At 53.4% G+C, this 24,065-nt stretch overlaps 1 protein-coding gene across 1 annotated transcript in view; it reads right to left on the bottom strand.

Annotated features, from left to right (window-relative positions):
- The window catches only part of SBNO2 (strawberry notch homolog 2), a 38,784-nt gene extending 16,077 nt beyond the window's left edge, over positions 1 to 22,707 (bottom strand). The window contains exons 1-7 of the mRNA XM_082071887.1: positions 22,602 to 22,707; positions 17,371 to 17,571; positions 16,436 to 16,515; positions 12,073 to 12,196; positions 3,615 to 3,779; positions 207 to 299; positions 39 to 57 (exon numbers count right to left, since the gene is read on the bottom strand). Coding sequence (XP_081928013.1) covers positions 39 to 57; positions 207 to 299; positions 3,615 to 3,779; positions 12,073 to 12,196; positions 16,436 to 16,515; positions 17,371 to 17,487 — 598 coding nt within the window. The 5' untranslated portion in view covers positions 17,488 to 17,571; positions 22,602 to 22,707. The remainder of the gene's footprint in view (positions 1 to 38; positions 58 to 206; positions 300 to 3,614; positions 3,780 to 12,072; positions 12,197 to 16,435; positions 16,516 to 17,370; positions 17,572 to 22,601) is intronic.
- Positions 22,708 to 24,065: the final 1,358 nt, after the last annotated feature.

Here is a 24,065-nt window from a genome sequence, read left to right as displayed (position 1 = left end):
AGGAGCCTGAGACTGAAAAGAACACAGCATTGACCAACCGTTCATGTTCCCACTGAACTCTGGACACACAGAGTGCCAGAAACAACCACCTAACCCACCCCTCTGCAAATCCATCAACCCTCCAAACGCAGTTCATACTCATTTATAGGCTACAGCGACACCAGGAAATGCGTCTGCCCCAGTCCTGCTGAAGCCGCCGTTCTCACCTGGTAGCTGATGAGAAGTGGGGTGTTCGGGACAGCAGGAACGTGGTCATTGGAACTCTTGAGGCCAGTGAACGATCTGCTGGGTGAGAACAGCTGGAACAGAAAGGGTGCAGGTGAGGAAGCAGCCGCAACCTCAGCCCTCCGAGCCCAACAAGTAGAAAACACGACAACAGCAAAGACTCTTGTGCTCTGTACTCAGATCTGACGCTCTGACGATGTCTGTCAGCTTTAATGCTTTCTGCTTGTGATTGAAAATCCTTGGGAAATAACTCTGGCAACTAAGAAATCTTGCAAAACAGCATCACTTTGGGGAGCAGAAGGGGAGACTGGAGTACAGGTGAGGAGATCCAAATGGGGGCAAAACGGCAACCAAAACCGACCACTGGGAAAGGACCGAGCGCTAAATCAGAACACTAACGCTTCACATCTTCTTACAGGCAAGCATTTACTTCAGCATTTCGCAATTGTGCTTTTAGCATTAAAACCCCTGTTCAAAACAATTAGATAACCGCACCAGAACACAACCCGGGGTCAGCGCCCACTGACAGCTGTCCTGGGGTGAAGGACCCCCCACTCCTGCTGAGACCAGACCTGGGACAGAGACCGGGACCCCGGGACCCCAAACCACCCAGAGATGGGGGGTCAGGCTGCCGAAGGGGCTGCCCAGGTCTCTCCAGGCACCAACCGCAGTGTCACCATCCACGGTGGCCTCAGAGCACCCTGCCCGCTGCACCCCACGGAGCTCCCGCGACTCTCTCGGCCGGGAGATCCTTTGTCTGAACCCACGCAAATAAAACCACGCTGGAATTTCCCGGCAGCGAGCGAGGTCAAGCCAGCAGCTCATGGCATCCAAAGTAATCAGCAGCTCCAGAAGCAGCACCGCTTCAAGTTTATAGCCTGCAAAGAGTGCCAGATTGCAGAGAGCCGTGCTCCACCAGCAGAAGTGAAAGATGGGAAGTTCTTAAGCATAAACACTCCGATTATTTCCTTTTTTAAAAAATTAAAAAAAAAAAAAAAAAAGAAAGAAAAAAACACCCTCCATTACTGGAAGCCTGAGTCAGAATTACCAGAAGGAAGCTGGACGGAAGAGCTATTTTCAGTGCCAACAAATCTGGAGAGCAGGTGAAACATCTCCACCTACAAAATCTGAGCTCCGTATAGAAGTTTCTTCTTGGGCAAGAGAAAGGGCCGGAGCTGCTGGCGCGGCAGGACACGCTGCTCCCGGCTCCAGCGCCCGGACGGTAACGTGGGTCTGCGTTTGTGTCACCTCGGAGCACGAACCCTGCTGCCCCAAGTCATTGCACCTCGGCGTCACCTGGGCTGCTCGAACACAGCGCTGAGAGCTCCTAAAGAGCTCAGAATGAGTTAGAAAGGAATAACACCAGCAGCTCACAGAAGTTCTAACTACAGGCTTCAGAGACAGGGCTTAAAAACCCTGCAAACCTGCGAGGTGGTGGTGGGAAAACACAACAGATTAGGTGGACTATTTTTAAAAGGTATTTCACACCTTCGTTACAAATGAAGTGAGTGGCTCTTCCTTTCGTGCCCATTCCTGAAACAAAAGACGGAGCCGACACGTTGTATACGTTGGATTTCTGTATGGCAAACAGCTCCCTGTGCCCGCCCGGCTCCTCCTCAGTCCCAGCCCTCCACCTGGAGCCTGAGATGGGGGTTTCTCGGTGAATTTGACGTGTTCAGCATCACACAGTCTCCCTGAAACGCTTTTCTTCAACCTTGCTCTGCTCCACCTTTACAACCATTTCCCCAGTGCCAGCTGAGAGAAAGCAGGGGGAACGCTAACATACAGATTCTTCCACTTCCTACCTTCAAACTGCGCCGTGACAGAGGACAGCTCCTTAGTGACTGCTCTGCCCACTCAACAGCCAAAATTCCTGACATTTTTTGGAAAATTATGGTGGTGTAATGATGTTGGGAGGGACAGGCAAAGGTTATCTAAACTGCTCCTATATTGGTGCAGGATATGAGCAAAGTCTCCGTCCTGTACTGAATGTTACAGCGAGGAACCTTTTCTTTGGCACTGCCTTGAGATTTTGCAACGAATCATTTGTTTGTCACCTTTAGCAACAACAAAAAAAGCACATTTGAAATGCAGGTGATAAAGGAGTCCTGAGTCAATCTGACAATCCATCTACCTGGTGTGCTGGGAGTTACCACCTCCCTACAACCTCCTGGCTGGGATGTGCTGATCTGACACCTCAGCAGGAAACAGCAAACTCCGGAAAGAAAAGAAAAGAAATCAAGCGAGCCACCTCTGTATTCAGAAAACACAGATAAGACAATGTCTAAAATAGCCAGAGATTCTTTTCTAAAGGAAGTAGTTTATAAACGGAATTCCAATGAGTTAATTAGCCTTATCTGCAGGCCAACAAGGGGCGAGGATGTGAAGAGCAACACGCAGAGAGCGGAGACGCTGCTCTGCTGCGGTTTGACAAGTTACTCTCACACTTACGTGACACATTTTTGCTTCTCGCTTGCATTCTTCCCCCTGGATTTAGAACAACCCTTCCCAGCAAGTTTTTTGCTGTACTCTCCACAGATAGGAAGCTACAAGGTTTTTTAGGCACGGAGTATCTAGACCAGAGCCCACATGGTTAGAAACAGGACAGCACAGAACGATTTTTGTAGGGATTTAGGCTACTATGTAAAAATAAAACACAATAAAAACGCTGGGCGGTGAGTGCGGAGAGCTGGGGGTGCAGCAGCTGCGTGCGCCGGCTCCACCGGCACGCAGAGCTGGTCCTGCCCGCGGTGACGGTACCCGGCGGTGCCACCGGGGTAACCAGCCCCAGCAGAGCAGGGGATGCAGGAGCCTGGTCAGAACACCCAGACCCACGTGTTGCTGTGGGAGATCGCACGCCCGGGAAGGCTCGGAGATGTCAAAGCTTGCAGGGGCTTGGACTCACAAAGTAAACACACATGGTTAAGCCTTCCATTGAGACACAGCTCGGTTTTTAGTCATTGTTACTAAAATATTTGCCACGGAGAATAAACAAACGGTGGGGGCTGCTGCTGGGGACAGTTAATGATCTACAGCACGGTGTTTTTCCTGAGTCACTCTCTCCAGCACCCCTGAGCACCCTGCAAGGCCAGTTGGGACCTGCTGAGTGTCTGAGGTGCACCCACCCGCCCCAGAGCCAGAGCGGGTGCCATCCCCGCGCTCTGAGGGAGCAACGGGTTCCTGAGGGTGCCAGGATCCTCTCCTGCTTCCAGGAGACTAAAGTATGTGCGATCACTTCACCCCTTCCCTCCTCAAGCGAAGGTGGTCATAGTGAAATAACATCATCACAGTGAAACTTCACCCCGTAGGGAATCAGGTTGGATTCTTAAATCCTTGGTGAACCCACCACGGGACGAAGCCTGAGGTTATTTCTTGTCTGCAGCCCGTACCTCTATCTGGTTCTGCTGCGGCGTGTTTACATCCCATAGCGTTGGCACGTGGTTCAGGCTGTCGGCGGGCAAGAAGTCCTTGGGATCCGCGATGTCGGAGAGGGAATCCGCAGGGGAGGAGAAGAGGGAGTTGTTGTTGGAGAGCTCATCGAGGTATGAAGAGTCCTGCAAAGGAAAGCACCGCAGAGAGGTCGTGGCACGAGGAGACCAGGGAGCTCCTTTCTCACCCCTCCTCAGCCAGGGAGTTTTCATTTCTCCCTATCAAACGAGCAGCTCTGTTACTTCATGCTCCACAAAACTTAGAAATTAACTTGTAAATTAGGATAAGTTCTAAGCAGCTGTTTTTAAATCTCTGTTTCTCGAAAACATAGGAAAAAAAACCACTGACTGGACAGAAGTGGCAACGCACGTTCAAGACTAACTCAGACTGTGCGTCTCCACACGCGGGAGTGGAAAAAAGAGGCGTGTTGAACAAGACATCAGCCACCTGCACTTTGTATGCGATTAAAACCACTGCTGAGGGCTGAGAATCCTCAGCCCAGCACCCCAAGGACTCAGGGATCTCAGTCACACGCAGAAGCCCACAGAGCACCAGCTACACCTGGTAACGACACGGCTGTTTAATTGCAATTGGTAGCAGCCGTAGCTGGAGGCTCTGGGGAGGATCGCTCTGCTCACGCCAGGTTCTGCGCAAACAGGGCTGGGGGAGCAGGGAAGGGCCATTGTTTTATTTTGTGCCTGCCCGGTGATGATGTTGGTTTGAGTCATGCGGATTTGAGCTCAGAAAGAGCCTTCGGTCCCCTCCCTGCCACCAATTCTTTGTCTGGTTTTCAGATTTCGGGTGGCAAGAGCCGACGGCCAGACGGCATTTCTAACCATACGCCCTGCGCTCTGGCACCTTCCCCGACTCCATCGCATCGCCTCTGCTCTCCCTCCACATCAAATACCACTCTCAAACTTTTTCAAAGCAGAAAAGCTTTGCTGTTTACTGAAGAAACACCAACTCCAGCACGCAGACCCTGCCGGAGCCGTGGCGCTGTCCTTGCGGAATCCACACACAGACCAACTTGCCTTTCTCGGTGCCCCATGCGCCAACACAAACCCATTTTGCGGCTGTTCCCAGGGTGGGTTGTCAGCACACGGGAGCTCGAGCCCCCGGCGATGCCAGACAGCCCGACAGGGCGATAACGCCGCGGCGCGGCTGCCAGCGGAGCCGCGGGGTCTGGGACGAGCAGAAACCGCTGCTCATTTCCAGTCAAGGGCCAATTTCCTACTACAAGGCAGAAACGCAGCCAAAGGTTTTTAAAAGTCACTTAGCCCTGCCTTGACATCAAATCCCGGACAGCTGAGCCTGCCTGCGCTGCTCCCGAGGGCTCCGGGCCAAGGGCTGGGGCGGACTCCCCCTTGATCGCTGTCAAAATTATGGCTTTGCAGCGTTTCAAACCATCGGGACGCGTTCCCTTCACCTTCTTCGCAGACACATCTTGTCTGGCCGTCTGCGGCACAGCCAGTGGTGGCCACGGGGAGCCCGTCCGCTCGCCGTGTTATGGGCCACCAGTCACAAAATTCCAGAGCCTCCCGTTTGTTTTACCTAATTACACCACCTAAAGAGCAGGAAAACTGGTAACGTTGCTCCCAGGGCAACCCCAGTGAATGAGACTTGCTCACACACAAAATGCAGCGTGATTGTTTAATCCAAGGCCACAGTGACAGCTGCAACTTGTGTCATTATAAACTGGGCCTGAACTAATTACTCCACTGGTTTATAGGGAGCAAACAGGAGCAGCCACCCATCTTGTCAAGGGAGAGGAAGGATCATCACCCAAAGCATCAGCTCATGGGATAACAGAGCGAGCAAAAGCGCCCCGAAGCCACCACCGGAGCTGCTGACAGCGGTGACAACCGATCCGGCCAGAACGGACCCGCAGCCAAACGGTGCCGAGCGCCCGGCGCACAAACAGGAGCGAGAATGAGATGAAGATGATGGGGGAGAAGAGGCGGCTCAAGAACCACAAGGAGGAGGCTGGAGGTGCAGGACAGCGAGGCCACCGCTGAACCCTCATCAGGGCCCAACGCTGTGGGTCTTGCCACTACGTTCTGTTTTTACACTGAGGTTGAAATAACATCCACGTACTAGAACAGGAGATAAAGGAACACAAGCCATTGTCTGGGGTTCGTATCAGAAGATGCTCTAGTGAGTGACTTGATACATCAATGATAATCACTTGCTGGAATTCTCAACTGTGAGCACAAATGAATCGCCGGTTGATGCGGCTGTGGCACATGGTTTCTATCAGTATCCCAAAACGGACAAGTTACCAAACGCAAGAATTGACTCCCTAGAAAAGACCAGAAAAATATCAGGGTAAAACAAGCCAGCACTTAACTCTTTCTCCCGGCCTCTGGAACAGCTCCGCTCCTCCGCTCCAAACAAAGTCTTTGGTAAAAATAGTGGAAGAACAGGTGAAGTCTAAATGCAGGACTATGCATCCAAAAATACTTTTGGCCATCAAGCCATCAATATAAATGGTTTATTTGCTCACAATCCAGACACAGGGGAAACAAATACTCCTCTGCACAGCAGCTATCCGTTACTCCACTGCACAGCACACGGTTGGTAGGGGGTTAAAAAAAGATATAATAATAATTAAAATATATATATATATACACACACAGACACATACAAACATAAGTACACAACAAAGCTACACTGCCAGACAAGAAAGATTTGATGTCTCAAAACTCACATATGAATCAAATGAGGTTTCAGCAAAGGCAGGACCAAGAATGAACAGCTGCAATGTGAGCAGCCACCGAAAGAAAAGCTGTTGGCTGCCAAAACCCAAACTCTTTCTAAATATGGGGCAATAAATTTGCAGTCTTAAGGGTTCAGCGCTCTGGCTGGCAAGTGTTTCCCTTGCTTTTCTGTACCCGGCATCTGGTTTACAAATGAAACTCCCGAAAGCCATTACAAGTCCACAAGCAGAGCGATCAATGCTCCGCACAGCTCCTCTTCCTCCCGGCTCGTGGTTTCTGACCAACTTCCAACCGACAGGAACGGCTTCCAAGCACCGCACGTCTCAGCAAAACACAAATCACGTCAACGTGCGCGGGGTCACAGCCCCTGAACCTCATCTGTCACCGCAAAAACGCTGGGGACACACCAGCCCCTGCAAACAAACCCCCCGGGAACTCCGAGGAGGAGAAGAGAAAATCAAGCGTTACCTTGTAGAGAGATGGGAACTTCAGCCAGAACTGCATTTGGGACATTTTAAAGCAGCATTCAGTTTGCTGTCGGCAGAGCAGGAGGCGGGTGAAGCGGCGAGGCGAGATTTCTCAGTGTATAATGGAGAAAGGTCTTCATTCATGACCGCGACGGCAGCGCCGGCCGGGGAGAGAGCTCAGCAAGGGCTGCTCAAAACGAGCATGCAGGAGCAAGGAGCGCAAATGGAGGAGAGAGGCCAGGCATCCAGCGTCCCGAGCCCGGCGAGATTTGCATAGAGCGTTTAGTCACAAGGAGAGCGCTCGTACTTCCTCTAAGCACAGGGCTGACTTTCAGGAAATGATGCCTGCTTGGTAAGTCAGTGAAATTACTGGCAATGCGATGAGAATTACTGTATGTGGTGTAATTCAACCACAGATCCACTGTAAACAAAGCCGCGCTCGGGCGGGCGCGGGGCAGGAGCGGCTCCCCCGGGCTCACACCCCCCAGCCCAAGAACGCTCCACTTTTCCCCAGCAAATCCTGCTCTGGGGCGGGGGGTCCTGCCCTCCCGGCTCCGGGAGCTCAGCTGAAGTGATACAACTGTGAAAGACATGATGAAAAAGCATTCGCAGCCATGTGCTTGCTTTTGTCTTCAGTACCTGCCCCACCCCAAATACTGCAATTAGAAAATAAAAAGGAGTAGCCGGGTTTTAACTTTTTCTAAATCTTTGTGATTTTCCTGTGCCCAGGAACATTGCCTTCTGTTTCCAAGAGCTCCCTTTTGAGTTATTGAACAGGTTTGTTGGTGGAGAGGGAGAACGGCACACGCGGCCCCAAAGGCTGCGACTGCAGAACGTTCTGCAGGAACCCGGTGAAAACAGAGCGTTTGGTTTCTGTGGGCAGCGGGTTGGGGTGGAGAAAGGCAGCAGGTTTTCACTGCTGCTTTTATCTGAGCTCATTGTATTTCATCAGCCCTGGAGCCTGGGATAGGTGCTTGAACCCTAGGTTTGAATGTCTTCATTAGTGACTTGCTGGTGACCTTGATCAAACCACCCACTCTTGCCTAAGACTACCAAGGTCCTGCTATTTCTGCAGCCTTCAAAAAGCAGGTGGTTTATTTCCTCTTCCGATTCTGTGCAAAATGTAGGCAACCAAACCAGGCTGCCAAAAGGAAGCAAGCCGTCCGACGTCGTTACAGATAACCAGGAATGCTAAATTGATTTTGCAAGACCACAGTAATATAATCACAGGAGATAAGATAACCCGCAGAGAAACCACCACCTGAATTGTAAGGCCCGGCCCCGGGGAGCGGACATGCCACAGCGCCTCTGCTCGCCACAATTAATTAACGAACACGCGCGCTGATAGACAGGGCCAGGAAAGCAGAATTACTTCCAGCATTCACACCGACTTTCAGCAAAACCTAAAACGTTGCACCCCGCTGGTTACCGCGTTGGGTAACCTTCACCATCTCCTCATCGCCAACCTACCGGGCAGTTTCCTGCGCGGGTTGTTGAAAGCATGAGTTGAATTTCTAGGAATGCGGAGACAGAAATGGATCCGAACAACACACCTGCGCAGGATGGGACCCGGCAGCTCCTCATCCTCACGCAACCAAAGAGCTCGGGACTACATTTCCTGAAGTACTTTGCTGTCCATAGACGGGGCTTTCAGACGTGGCCAAGGATGCTCCGGGCTCAGCTCTGGACCTGGTGACACTCGTGGAAAAGCCACCAAGCCCTGGACACCTGTGACAGGTCGCAGCAATGGAAAAATAAGCCTAAAAGGAGCTAAAGGGTGGCCGGGAGCCGTGTTACCCGGTGGATCAGCTCCCGGTGCATTACCTGACGGTACCACGGTGAGGCAGGAGCCGTCACCACCGCACTGACTGTAACCGGGGCGGACGAGCCGCTATAATCACAGCCTTCATTTCCTACACGAGGCCTGGAGTCAGTTAGGCAGCTCAGCAAAAGTGTTTGTAAAGTGTAATTAAGCAAAGCCCCAGCCCTGGGGCGCAAAAACAAAACCATGAGCACCTACAGCAACTTGGTCGCAAAATGTTTCGGAGGCACCAGAGCCGGTTAATTGTCTTCAAATTGATTTTTATATCTGTATTCCCTGTGGATGTAACTCCAGGACAGCAATAGGATGTTTCTTATTCCAGGAAACTCTTCGCTTCAGTCAGAACCAAGTCTTTCATATAATTTAATAGCTGTTACATTGATTTCTCTTAAATCACCACAGCTCTGTGCATTGTAGCACTTGTAAAAATTAATACTTTTTTTAAGAACAGGTTAATTTTTCCCCCCTTTTTTAACAAGAGAGACGAATAGGAGATTGCAAGGGGCTGGTGGCACAAAGAGGGCTGGTTTATGATTAACATGTGAGGTCAAGAGCCCCTGGACAGCATGAGCAGATCAAACACAGTAACTGCATCTTCACAGCGTTACGGCAAATGACTCTGCCCCAGAGCAGCCGATTCCTCCCACCGATCCACCCAGAACAACCTCCTTCCTCCAGCCCAAATCGTACCGAGGGCCCCGAGCCCCCTGGAAAAGCCACAGGGAGCAGTGAAGTGAGGCACCGGGAAACACGGACTATCAGAAACAGGCAGGATCGGTTCAGACAACAAAAGGAAGGAGGAAATGGGCAGAGTCACGCGCTGCAAGTAATTCTAAACAGGATAGAATAAAGGAAAACCTGTGGTGGTGAAGAGCAGCAAGGGTTTGAGGGATGGGTTCGCGTCTTCGGACCAGGCTGCTCGGCCTTCCTGGGGCTCTGGACACAGCTCAGCACAGCCCCAAGAACTTCAGACCTCCTGGGGTCGGGGCTTTGTTGTGGCAATTAACAGCAACACAAGACACGTTGGTAGGGCAAAAACGACTTTTCACGGAACCGCTGCACAAGTCCTGGATTCCACCAGCACCTGAGGCTGAGGAGGAACCAGGAGAAGGGGAAGAAATGGGAAAAAGTGAGGGAAACCAAACCCTGCCTCTCTCCAGGACCCACATTGCTGTGCAGTCCGTAGACTTTTTACATATGGAGATAACACCACAGGGTCTGGGAGAGACTTTGGCTTAAGAGAACAACTCTCAAGATCAAGAAATGCTATCAGACCCAAGTATGGCCTCATAGGACTATTTTCTAAACCTCAGTTTAGGCCACTTGTTTATATAAAGAATACCAACAGACCGGCAAAGATGAATCACCCAACAGCAAGCCAAAACCCAAAAATATTGTGCAGGAAACAAGTCCAAGCTCACATTAGGCCGCCCTGACCGTGCACATGAAGCACCTTTTCCAGCGAGGAAACACACGGCAATCGCTCTTCACCAGACCCAAGCGGTGGGTGATTCGACTACAAAGACATTCCCAGAGCAATTGAGAAACGTGGCGACTCTTGCTCGGGGTATCCTGAGGCCAGCGAAGCCCTGACAGAGCGCTGCAGGTCCCGCTGAGGAGCTCCAGGACGAAACATGGAGAGAAAACAGAGCAAAAGGCGGCGCTGGAGAACGCGGCCGCCTTCCCGCCCTCCAAACCCTCGAGCGCACAAACCCTCAGGCACGTGAACGATGCTCCGATCCTCGCCGCCAACAGAAAGCGCCCAAAATACCTCGTCCGCCCACTGATTTAATCCAGAATCTCTTCCCAAAGCGTGCGGCAAACTCCTCATGTTCTCTCCTCGGTGTCACCGCTCTGCTTGGCATGGTGGTGACAGCGCCAAGGCGAACGGGACTCGCCACTCCCAGCACATGAGGATGAACAGGCGGGTGCTTTCCTACCGTCACCTAGAGAGATGGAACCACCCGAGCTGCTCCCACACCTCCCGTCGCATGTTTCAGCTGTCCAGGCACATGGTTAATATTTAACAGTTTGGCATCTGGGACAGCAAGAAACCAGTGAAGTGGAAACTATTGCTGAAGCAAGGGATGGAAAAGCTCCAGGACGCTCCCGGATGCCTCCAGACTGATGCCACCACTTCCAGTTAAACGCCTGCTGCTCCACCAGATCCAGGCTGAAAAGCACCCGAAAAAACGCTCTGATGCTCGTGGGGACGCACCCAGCACTACCTGCTGTTACACGGTACAACACCCGAGTAAAAGAACGGCCTCGGCTGTGAGGATTCAGAGACGGACACCTTGTTTTACACTCGAAGCAGAGGAACACTCGCGAGCACGTTGTAACAGGTGCGGTCTCACACCAGTTGGCTCGGAAGAGCGCAACAGAATCCTCACTGCCCATGATCACCTCGCTCCCGCCTGTCGGTTCCTCTGCAAAAGGATGAGAGTGGCACAAGAATTATTTCTTGTTCTGGAAACCATCCGAGGTCATTTCTGTCTGGTTCACCTCTGAGCCCTCCTGCTCTTCTATCACCCAGCCCACACAAAGCAGCATCTCCTTCTCGCAGCAGATCTCCAAAAATCTGCTCGCCCAAGCTGGCCAAGACCAATTTCCACGATGCAGCAGGGGAAGGAAGCCGATTGACCACTTAGATACCAGAAAATGCGTAAGTTAAAGAAATAATTAAGCCCTTTTCCCATTAAACCCACCTGCCAAACTACACCCACCTAGGGAGAGGACGCCACTTCCCATCGCAGCCCATTAATGAGATCACATTTGTCTCATTCCTCCCGCAATTAATTCTGGAGGCAAAGATCAATGCTATTATGATTCATTTACTTGTCTGGTTCTATCCAGTTGGAAGACTTTGGTCAAGAGTTACCGGTGCAAGATTTCAAAGCCTACACAGAAAGAGCCCAGAGATGCCCAGGTGAGGGTGATGGGGACACCAGGTGAACCGGGGTCACTCAGCTCTGCAGATAATGACCTGGCTCCAGTCTGAGCTCCCTACGCTCGGGTTGATGTAATCCCCAAATATTCACCGCGCAGGGATCCACCGCTTGTAACCAGCGAGAACACGCAGGCAACACTCGCAGGGGAGGGAGTTTCAGGGAGCAAATGATTTAACTGCACGACGCACGTTCAAATTCACACTTACCCGCGCCGTCCCGCAAAGGGGATTCTCCCGTGCGCCATGGGTGCTTATGTAAAACATCACTTTAAATACAGAAGCGATTTACCGCAGATAAGCTCCTACCAAGCCGACAGCTTCTGAATTGCAGCTGTCAGAGAATCTGTCCCAACCACACGCGGTTCCCGTCAGGCGCCAGACAAACGTAGAGATGCTGCAAAATAACCCCCCCCACCATAAAGCACCGTTCTCCCCCAAAACCAGCAGGAACTATGGACTTACCTGAGGAAAATCACCATTTTTTGGTAAGAAGTCAGAGAGGTCCACAGATGCATAGTTTGTATCCAAGAAATGTGGTCTGCTGATGGAATTCATATAAAAATCGTGAGGGGAGTTAAAATATTGCCTGTAAGGAAAAGGGAAAAGCAGTTATTTCCTGTCGGTCCTGAGTGTTTCTCAGGTTGCTTCAGACTCCATCAGTGGTGAAGTTGCAACTATGGGATGACACATACATTGAGATTTTTATAAGCTGTGTTTATCCAAAAGTGGTATCTAGGCAAAGTAATACATCCCCAAGTCACATCCAGTGTCAGGCTCTGGAAAGCTGTATTAAGAATTCAATACTCTGCAACTTGTGTAAACTGGGAAGGATTTACTAGATAAAAAGGGTCTGCAGGACTAATATTTCAGCGCTGACAACAAAGCAAAATGAAGCCCGTGAGATGTATCAGCACCAATATGGGTGTGATGGGACCGGCCACTCGTGCTACGTAAGGACAGCATCAAGTTCTAGGAAACAGCGCACCCGAGCGCCGCTTTGGGCCATAAAACCGCACCAGCCCAGCAAAGCAGCAGAGACAAGGGCAAGAAAACAGCCCTGATGGGTCTGCGCTCGGTGATCTGCACCTAAAGACACAGAAAAACCAAAGCTTAGGGACGTGCAACCCGAACCGAACCGCGAGCCCGGGCAGAAGTGAATTCTGGATGCGCCCGATCGCACCTGCTCACAAAGCAAGAGGAACAAACACACAGCTGGAGTAACAAGAGGATAAAGCAAAGCTCTCCTGCCCTTTTTCCCCCCGCCGAGAGGGGATGAGACCTGCAGAGCCCCAAGAATTCCCTCGGTGCGCGTGGGCTGTGCTGTCGCACGCGGGCCCGTTCCCTCTCCCGCGGGAGCCAGGAATGTGCTTCGTAATCCTTCCCGGCAGGGCCGCGCGAACTGGGCGGCGATTGCCCAAGCGAGCGCGCTGGAGCCGCTCACACGCTCGCCCCAGCTCCCCGGTTTCCTCCCGGGGCCGGTTGGACGTTCCTCCCCACGCCGGGGTTATGGAACCCGCAGCAATCGACTTTAACGAGGCACCGGAGGGGGAGGGAGAAACCAAATGTGTAAAGAAACCCTGCCCAGGAGCAGCGCAGGGAACGCCTGCACTGCCAAGGTATTATTAGGCAATTAAAATGCCATGTGTGGCCAGGAGCTCATTAATACATCACACTTAGCATTGCCATATGTATTTATGTGCAAACACAGTTAGCTCGCTCTGCTAAATACATTTTTCCTGCTCTTTTTTCATTATTAAAGATAATACCCTCCGAAAGGAACAGCTCCCTGCTCCTCTGTTTTCCCTTCTTTTTGGGGCTGCCGCCGTTTCACCGCCCGGTGCTAACAGCGGTGGGTTCTGCTCGACCTGCAGCACTGACCCGGCTCCTCCTAATCCATCCAGGCAAATTAAAACCTGGGCATCAATTCTGGGAATTAACATACGGACAGCTGAGGAAAGGCTGGTTTAAATCACTTTCAACTCGAAACCGCTGTGGTCTCGCTGTTTCTCTCGCAGGAGAGCAGAACTTGGCCAGCGCTAACGAACTAACCAGGGAAGGGGAAAACTATTTTTACCGGAAAAGCGAACGGCTCCTGTTTCACCAGCACCTCGTGGGCCCGGGCAAGAGTCAGTTAAGGTAACGGGAAGGAGCCCAAGGCGGCCTCGGCCTCCCTGGCCTGCGCTGCTGGGGAATGACCAGCTTTGGTATGTTATTTTGCTTCCCTTAATCTCGGTTTTCGAGCTCGCGAGTGCCAGATGCGCTTTCTTCCTGTGGTCTGAAACAAGAGCCGACGGCAACGCAGGGCCCGGCTTGGAGATCTCTCAGCAAAGCCACCGAAGCCCTTGGAGCTGCTTGGGTGCTGTGCTTTACCTTTGTAGCTGAGAACTTAAAAGCCATTCACCCTCATTTGAAGAGCTGGCAAACACCACCCGCAAGTGCGCTTGAATTAAGCCGTGGATAAAAAGCATCACTGGGAAGAATCAGGTCTGTGGAGCTTGTATTGCCAAAGAAGGATGTGAAAATAGGCTCAGACTTTGAGGAGAAACCGTGTGTCCGGACAGTGGAAACCAGCACCTGCCCCATGTCCCCGTCCCCTCCTGGGGACACTCAGCCCTATGGCCTCAGCAACCGCCCCATCTCAGCGAGGTTTAATACGCTGTTGACATTTTTCAGGTTAAGAAAAGCTGAAACAAAGAGGCGAGCGAGCTTTGATTTCTTTTAAAGAAATTCTTCAGGGTTAAAGTTACCTACTGAATAGGAACAGGAAAAACCTGCTTCAGGACAAAGCCGCTGCCGTGAGAATGGGCCGTGTCCAAACACGGCCGCTCCAAATGGTTCTCTGTGAGGGTTTTGAAGAGAAACTTGCACTAACCCTAATGCCATCTGCATTCTTCTATTTTACAACATGGGCTATAATCACAGCTCCCTTTAAAATCCCATTTGTCAATGTTTCCATCCCTTTCAGCATGTAACACCCTCACCCTAGATCCACCTAAAAGAGATTCAGCCGCAGTTTTCAGATACAAAAGGACAGAGGGTTTTTTTGTGAAATACAGATATGGAAAATTTCACCTGAAATGTCATTTTTACAGCGACCGGGACATAAAACACGGGAAGCTAAAGGTGCAGCCTTGGCTAAATCATTCTCTAGCAAATAATTACTACACTGAGCCTCATTCCCAAAAGTAACTATAGCAAAGTCAACAAGTTTCCATTTGTCTCAAAGGCAGGCATGTCTTTGCAGGATCAAGGCTGTAACATTTCCACTGCTGCACTAAACAGGAAGAAAGTGAGCGGCAAAACCAGAACAAACGGTCAAAGCAAAAAACCCAGGGCAGTAGATAAACACAATCTAATCTTGTGGTTCAATACGGCAAAACAGAAATTCTGTTATAGCTCTCCTGAGGATCCACCGAGTCTAATTTACAGGAATCGCGCTCAAAAAGTACAGGCGCTTCCAATCAGAGCCAGGGAGCAGAGACACGAGCCCACGTGGTAACGCGGATCCTGGCTCCGAGGAGCGAGCGCCGGGCAGAGCCGCGCAGGGCGCCGCGCTGGGCGCCGCAGGGACCCTGCGCAGCAGCTCCACCGCAAACCAGCGCGGCCGGTCCTCGCCGGCGCTCCCCGGGGCGGAGATCTCCGCTCTTCCAGGAAGATGCTAAAATCCCTTTAGGAAGGAGGTCAAGCTAAATCCTGGAGTACCTGGGACACAGTTATTAGCTCGCGCTAGCAAGTTGTGTTCCTTTCATTTTTCCTTCCTCCCACCTCTGACCTAAATAAAAACACATCCTGTATTGTCTGTGCCACTCCCTGTGTTCACAAAGAGAGCAGAGCGGCCGCTGATCAGCCTTCAAACCCTCCTCCCAACAACCAGCATCTCCCCATCCCAACAGAGTCCCAATCCAAGGCATTTGGTGGTAGTACAAGGCAGCTTTACATTGTCCCAAACCCCTCCTGCCACATCCTGCCTTCTGATCCAGGGTGGATGCTCACCGTAAAGGGGGAGGAGGAAGAATAAGATGTATTGCTAGACAAAGGTCCCTCAAAAATGCTATTTTGGGCACGAAATCCAGAAAAGCTTTGTCACCGAATTTAGAAAGCACATGGCTGATGTCTTTCCCACCAGCCAGGGCCACTGTCCCTATGCAAAGGTGACTGAGAGACCTCACAGCTCTGCTTCCCAGCACCAAACCGTGCTCTGGACCAGCAGCTTGACTTGGAAGTCGGTCACAACTCACACTCGTCACCTCGCGCCTTGTGGGCTGCGGTTACCAGCACATCGGTGACAAATGGAGGAACAAGTCACAACGTCGCTGAGCTCCGCGCTGTCAAGGGCTGTGCACGCGTTTTCACCGCAGACGAGAGGTGTTGGATTTACTCAGCTCCCGGGCATCTCCACGGCCAAAAATGTGAACTTCACCCCTAAGTGCGCCCTGGCAATACCTTCTTCTGTGGGTTTATGCAGATGGTGCAGCTGAGACTGCACGCCGTATTTCTGCAGCTAGATTGAGCTAACGGGCTGGTTTTAACAATTCCATTAGTGCAACAAATCCAGGATAAAACGAGGCCGTTCCTCCCTTATAGCAGCCTCCAAGTTTACCAGAAATCAAAGCTTTTCTCTTTTTTTTTTTTTTAAGAAAAAAAACATTGTTTGCTGCTTTTTCCAAGATGCAGCAGTTTATGAAATGCCACAAGATCGGCGTGTGATGCAATTATTTCCCCATCAGTTAGTGAAATAAAGTAAACAAGGAAAGCAATCAAGAACCAGTCGGATCACGGGGCGCGCGGGAGCAGAGGGGACTCATACAAAGGAGAACGGACTCACTGGTTTTCGCTGGGGAAGGACGCGCTCGGGAAGGTGGGGGGGTAGCAGCTACTCCACGGGTCGGCAGCCAGCACGGAATTCTGAAAGGAGAAAGTGGATGGTTACAGCAGAGCCACAGCTCACCACTCCTCTTCCTCAGCACAGGGGGCTCTTCATCTCCCACAGGAGGGAAAACCAGCCTCCAATTTGAACCTACTTTCCTCTTACTGTCCCCAAAAGGATAACAGGGTCAGTCCCCTTTCCGAGCCTTCTAACCTGAGTCTTTGTGGGATGAGAGCACCAACCTGTTAACTTGGAATGGGCTTGCACAGGTCAACACCCAAAAACATTGTTCTTTTCATCTTCCCACCTTCCTGAACATTCTCCAGCATTAACAGGAAGGTTTTAGCTCAGCATGTACCAATGCAACCCCAGAAAGAATACAGCATCTTATTTGTCAGCTGCAGATCAGGCTTCCATCTGTACTTTTGTGCTCAAAACAAGGATACCTCGTGCTCGGAGTAACATGTGCTTGGTGAAACGGGTCTTTTTTTAACCTCTAAGGCTACAGAGTTGAAGGGTTTGGAGGGGAAGGCGTATGAAGAGCAGCTGAGTCCCTGCGTTTGTTCAGCTGGAGCAGAGCAGCCTGAGGGCAGAGCTCATGGGCTGCAGGTTCCTCAGCAGGGGAGCAGGGCTGAGCTCTTCTCTGTGACAGTGACAGAGCCCAGCGAACGGCAGAAGATGTGCCAGGGAGGGTCAGTGGGACATGAGGAAAAGGTTCTTCACCCAGAGGTGCTGGACACTGAACAGGCTCCCCAGGGAGGTGTCACGGCCCCAGTGTTCAAGAAGAGACTGGACAACGTCCTTAGACACAGCTGTGAGCTGGGGGGTGTCCCGTGCAGGGACAGCAGTTGGACTCTATGATCCTGGTGGATATTCTCTATTCCGCTCCTCACCTCCACGGGCGGCCCGGGGACAGCGCCGAGCGCGGGGCCGCTGCCGAACGCGCTGCCCGACGGCTGCGGGCGGCTCTGCGCCCCGTCCATGGCAGCGCCAGCGCCTGCTGAGGGCATCGGCCCGCGCCCTGCGCATCAAGGACGGGCTGCGGCGTGACGGGGCTCCTCAGCTGTGCTCGCTGCCCCGCACCATGTCCCGGGCTGGAAAAGAAATGAGAGAAATGCACGGTTTAACTTTATGAAAGGGGAGGGAAAAAAAAACAACCAAAAAACACACTTTTAAGACCAAGCGTAGCTAAGAGATCAGTAAACAGACACCAGACTGTGAAATGCCTGCTGCCTCTTTATAAAAACAGAGGTTTTTATGGGGAAATAGGGTTCTCAAATATCAGCACACCTGGAATTCGCCCAGAGCTGTGAACTCCCATTGAACACGGCTCCCCTGTCTCACCGCAGCCAGCTGCGTTCAGCTTGAGCAACAATTTGTCTAATACACAAAAAGATCCCCTGCAAACTCCTGACGGTCAATTCCCCCAAATCCCTCGTTTCCATTAAAACAGGCTATGCAGGTGCACCACCATCCCACAGAACACGGTGACGGCTTCACACGTTCCTCTGCCCCCAAGTGCCACCAGAACCAACGGCAGCGCCCAGTAAGTGCCCATCGAGCGGAGCAGAAACGCTCGGTACCACAAACCCCAGCTGCAATGTGAAATCCCCCAGCTTTGACGGCTTCCAAGACACTAGTTGCTATGAGCAGTGTTTTTGAAAAGTCATTTCTGAGTCAGAGTCCCTTTAAAAATAAGTGATCTTTCAGCGGACGAAATTATTCCTGCATTTGTAATGGAAAGTGGAATTAAAGTGACTGTTTCTTGCCCTGGTGGCAGCAGCTGTGCCAGGAGCGCTCTTCCCACAGCCACATCACAGAATCACAGAGGATGAGGTTTATCCGCCAGCAGAAGCAACACCAGCCTACCTGCACAGATCATCAAGCTACAAATATCTCAGAGCATTTTAATTAATCGCTGAGAGAGTAAATACAGTTTATAAAGGCCTGGGATCACCCAGATCCTTTACACCCGCTTTGTTTCACCAGGGATTTACAGCGGCCTCATTCTTTTCCAAGCAGAAGCGTTCCTTTTTATTACACCATAAAACCCACACTCAGGTTTTACAGTCCATAAGCAAAAAATAGCTAAAACCACTTAGCTAGCACCCCAGCATCCTAATTAATACTGTCGTACTGGCCTCGGACCTGTCTCTTTCCTCTCCAAATCATAAAATTCCCGACTCTTCTTCTAGTCCCGGTGGCTTTGACAAGAGGTCTTAGATGATGGATTAAGCCTGTGCTACAACACCCCGCTCCCCAAACGCAGCGGTGAGGAGCAGAGCAGCAAAGCGACAATCAGGTTTGTTACCAGTTCCCCCCGCTGCTCCCGGACCCCCCAGCCCCGGGGGGGAAGGAAAACAGCGGGGATTGTGTTTGAGCAGCCTAAGCAGCGCTCAGCCTCCCTGGGCAGGGCTGGCTGACCCAAGGGTTAACACCACAGACACATCGATGCCTCCGGTGCCTGTGAAATACTCTGTTCTTTTCACCAGAGACCTCAGGGTTTCTGCTGCCTTTTTTTCTTTTTCTTTTTTTCCTATTTGTAACAGCTTTCGATAGGAAATCAGCAGCAGTTATTCCCGTAACAGCTGTAGCAAATATACAGCTTGACTTACACATCCAAAGCGACTTACGAAGGGTGAAATCGATATCAGGATTGCTCCACGTTATCTGCTGTCTGGCCGGGTTCTCCGCCTCGCTCACAGCAGCGCTGGTTCCCTGCATGGAGCGAGGGACCCGAACAGCGACCACACAGCCAGGAAAACGCGTCAGCCGCGCTCCTTCGCTCGATAGGAAGCAGGTCCCTGCACAGCCCGATAAAGCCCATGAGCCCGCTGATTACACGACACGTTCTTCTGCTGAAGCTACAGGAACAGGGTCGGTATTAATAACAGTTTGCTGTCCAGCCCAGGCGGGGAGGGGATTCCTGGGGAATTCATGCCGCCTCGAGGTTATGGAACATGAATTTCAACTTTTAACAGCTTGAGCTTGCTAGAAATGTATTGGAGCAGCAGCGCAGCAGACAGTTTCCAATTTGAAAAGCTTAACGAACTGCTCTGCTGTAATGAGGATCAATGGAGCTGTGGGTAAGGACTTGGTCCGCAGGTATCTGCGATCGCTAGAGGTGAAAACAGCCCAGTGAACGCAAGCGCTTCCTCCTGCGGTGTCCCAGGCTTCGTTAAGCGTATTTTAAATTGGCCCTGTTGAAAGAAGACAGCTAGGAAACCATGCAGGGAACGGGCAGAGCTAAACCTGCCGGTCGTGAGTTACCGTGCCCTTAATGACAACACAGAAAGCTCAGGAATTGGATCCAGTTCCTTCTCCTGCTCACAGATTAATTCCCGACCCCCACCCCGCCCCCCCCTCCCAGCAACACGGGCACCGGGGCGGCCGCAAGTTCTTCAGATCACAACGAGCTGCAACTGCCCAAAGAAATGGGAACTTCATCCTACGGAACTCTTAGAAGCCCTTTCTGTGTCTCAGGCTTGAGGTTCCTCTTTAACGTTTCTTCGTGCCGTGTTTTTGGAGGGTTTAGACCAAGCAACATTTTGCCTTGAGGGATGAGAAGGGAAGGGTTGGAATCAGAGCCCCCCTCACCGGCAGCGACTCACGGGGGAACCAGGCAGAGCGGGGGGAGTTTGGATCTGTACCGGAGCTGCCGGCGGCTCCGGCGCATTCAGAACAGGGACCAGGAGACAAAAGGCAGCACCTGAGTACAAACTTCATCACCAGCAGCAGCCTCAGATATATTTCTCCCCACTAATAATAACTTTGCTCTCCTTCATCAAGCAAATCCAGCTCTTTGCAGAGCAAGATTAAACACCGTGCTGCTTGTTTAAGTACCTGAAACGCTCTTGGAAAAGGAATTTCAGTTTACAAAGAAGGCAGAAGTTAATGCACAAACAGAAAACACCGTGGGTGACTCACTCGGGCTCTCTGCTGCTCCTAAGCAAAAGGCTGCTCCATTTATATTTGAAAGCCAAAGAATCCAAAGTCTGTTCCTTACCAAGAACTGTCTTAAAAGAGAGTTATAGCAATTCCATACATTTATCTCGATGAAAACATGGAAAGGAAGAACACATCTCCAGCCTTGCATATTAGAAAACACATTCACAGACCTTGGTCGTGTTACTGAAAAAAGAGACTGAACAGTTTTAAGTTTTAAGCTGAAAAAACGCTCCGGTAGCACCGAGAACTCGTACTGAAGGCTTTCCTGAGAGATCCAGGCTCTCACGGTCAGAAATCGCAGCACAGTGTTCAGTGACTACACAGTCAGCTCTTTATTAGTGTCACTGTTCACAAAGCTTTAAACCTGTGTCAGCATTTTTATTACAAACCCTCCATTTCAGGGATCTTTAACTTAACCGTTAAAAGGGCCCGTTCAGCCAGGAAACACAATCCTCAAACACACCGTGTTTTAAACAGCCAATTCCTATTAATACATACTTTGGTGTTAAAAAAAGTGATTGAAGTAGCTGTGGCTTTTCAGGGCGTGTGGGGCCTTTGGGGCGCAGCTTGTCCCACGACAAACACGACACCGGGTCCCGCTGGGTCTGTCCCAAAGTCGCGGGGGGACCCACCGCACGGAGGGGTCAGCAGGCACCCAGCAAACACCAAGACTGCGCTCACACCAGGGCTTGATGAGACTGAAGCTGGTCTAAGTCTTATTTTGGGGGAGGGAAGACGCAAACATCAAGCGAATAGAGCTCCATCAAAGAAAGAGCAAGCGGCAGAGGTCCCATGCGACCCAATGAACTCTGCAGAACCCTCACTGCTGTACAGGACACACAACGTTCCCTGAACTCAAAGCAAAAGTATCAGTACATAATACCCCACTGAAACGCTTTCCCATCCCCGGCCGCTCTCCCGTTCAGCCGGGTGGGAGATCGACACGTGGATCGTGTCCAGGAGCGGCCCCGACCCCTCTGGCCACAATTACAACAGGCAGAGCGCACAGACCAGAAAAACCCTCCCGGGCTCCCGCAGCCCGGCAGCAAACCTGCAGAACTCGCCTTCAAAGCACCGCCTCACTGCAACCGCACACAGCGCGCTGGTTTGAAGTCGCAGTTCTTATGCTGATATTTATGGTTACTTTTGAGAACGGAGCTCCTTCCTGAGCCGCGCATTAGTGTTTAATTAAGAACAGAGTACGCGGTGAGCGCTAACAGCACTGGATTTAGTCTGTTGGCGTCAGCTCTGATTTTAGAGGCTTTAACGGGGCCGTTACGAGCTCCCCCGCCACGGGCGGACACCGGCACTCGAGCTCTCGGCCCACGGTCCGTTTCTGCACCGGTTCTTATGACACTTGATCTAAAAGCAGCTGAAGAAGCAGTGAGAGTCCAGGGGCTTGTGCCACCGCGCTGCGACTGAGCCACCAGCTCTCGGTGGGACCGGACCCCGGGCAGAGAGAGGAGCTGGGGCGCGGGGCACGGGGCGCGGGGAACGGGGCACGGGGCGCGGGGAACGGGGCGCGGGGAACGGGGCACGGGGCGCGGGGAACGGGGCACGGGGCGCGGGGCGCGGGGCACGGGGCGCGGGGCGCGGGGCACGGGGAACGGGGCACGGGGCGCGGGGAACGGGGCACGGGGCGCGGGGCGCGGGGCGCGGGGCACGGGGAACGGGGCACGGGGAACGGGGCACGGGGAACGGGGCACGGGGAACGGGGCACGGGGAACGGGGCACGGGGCGCGGGGAACGGGGCCCCGGTCGGTGGGACACGGGACGGGCGGCAGCCGGACGGTCCCGCGCACAAGAACGTCACCCGCAGCGTGTCCGGTTTCCTCCCGCCGCAGACCCGCTCCAGCAGCCGGTGCCGGCGGCTCCTCGCCCCCCGGCCGGGCCGGGCCCGTGTCACGGTGACAATCCCGGTTCCCACCGCGGGGACAAACACGAGCGACCCCCGGCCCGCTGCCCCCTCGCCGGCCCGGGCAGCGCCGGGGCCCCGCGGCGGCACCAGCCGCCCGCACGGCAGCGCCAGGCGGCCCCGGGACAGCCTCCCGCTGAGGGGACCGGGCCGGCGCGCAGCAACCCGGGGGGACCGAGCTCTCAGCCCCGGGGCAGCCCCGCGCTCCGGGGAAAGCCGGTGCGGGGTCCCGGTGCGGGTCCCGGCCCGTGCGGCCCTTACCTGCGTCCCGGGGGCTCAAACTCCCGCCCGGCGGCCGCCGCCTCTTCGCACTTCCGTGTTCCGCGCGGCCGCCATCTTGGGGGGACACGGACTTCCGGGCCGGAAGTGGGGGCGGGCGGGGCACCGGGAGCAGGTGAGGGAGCGCCGGGCCCGGCACGGCGAAGCGGCTCCGGGAACGGCCCGGGCTGAGGGGGCCCTGTACCGGCGTCACCGCTCTCCCGCGGGCACGGCCCCCGCCGCCGGTTCTGCTCGGTGCAGGGAGCTGCCCCGGCCCGGGAAGCGCGGGGCTCGGCCCCGCACGGAGCCACCGACTGCGGGAGGGGCCCCGGAGCCTCCGAACAGCCCCCGCCGCTCCCGGAACGGAGGTTCCTCGGGGTTCTGCGGACCGGGACACGCTGAGCAGCTCCCGGGGACCGTCCCCTCGCTCTGAGAATGAACGGCGAACCGGCTGAACCGCGGAGATGAAAAATAAACCGCTCCAGCAAACCGCCCCGTGCTCCTCGCAATATTTTCTTTTATTTTTCATGACCCATTGCTTATGTTGGAGCTGTGCCGCTTCAAGTGCCAGGACAAGAACAACCCCCCGGCGGGGCGATATAACAGAGCGTCCCGGATGGCTCTATTTTTACATTGACACGGCAGCGGCGATCTGGAGGTTGGTTTATCCCAAGAAGGAAGGCACGGCCCGGCAGAGCCGCCGCTATCTGCTTGGCCTTTGGAAACATCCGCTCCTGCCAAAGCGCCGGCTGGGGGGAGCGGGGACGGTGACCGGGGTGCGTGCGCACAGCTCACGGGCTCGGCGTTGCGTGTCCGTTCTGGCACAGGGACGGTCCCGTGGGTAACGGGAGGTTTGTATGTTCTGGCAGCAGCGGCTCGGCCCGTTCGCTCTCCCAGGAGCTGAACCGTCATCCCAGGAGCGTCGGAGCCCCCGCAGCAAACCCACGGCCGCCCCACTGCTCCCCCAGCCGGACCCAAACCAGCCCCAGAACCCGCCGGGGAACCTCCCGAGGGCACAGGGGAACGAGACCCCCCCAGACGGCCACCACACGTGTGGCACAGCCGGAGCGCCCCGCAGCGGGACCCCTGTCCCACCGGCTCTGCTGTGGGGCCGCCAGCGCCGTCCCTTTCCCCACCCCAGACCCCAGCACAGCGTTGGGCACATTTGGGCTTTTCATCCCGTCATCGAGTGCTGCTATGGGAAGACTCCATTCATTTGCGCACGTTAATTAATCAAAGCAATTGTGTCACGCTTTCCAAAACCTCCTTTCTCCAGAGCTTCACACCCAAGACTCTGGCTCTGCTAAATCCCAACCCTGTCATCGATTCCCTGCTCTGACTCCGGCCCCACGCGTGGCCATGGGCAGCGTCCCCGCGGGCCGGGCAGGACTGTCCTTGTCCCCTCCCCATTCCCGGCCGCTTCACCTGAGAGCTGCACGACGTCAGGGGCTGAAACCCCCTGCAGAC

Source organism: Streptopelia decaocto, assembly GCF_964273445.1.
Source record: "Streptopelia decaocto genome assembly, chromosome: 24".
NCBI lineage: Eukaryota > Metazoa > Chordata > Aves > Columbiformes > Columbidae > Streptopelia > Streptopelia decaocto.
The sequence above is the reverse complement of the archived record's forward strand: the minus strand, read 5'-3'. Positions and strand labels throughout refer to the sequence as shown.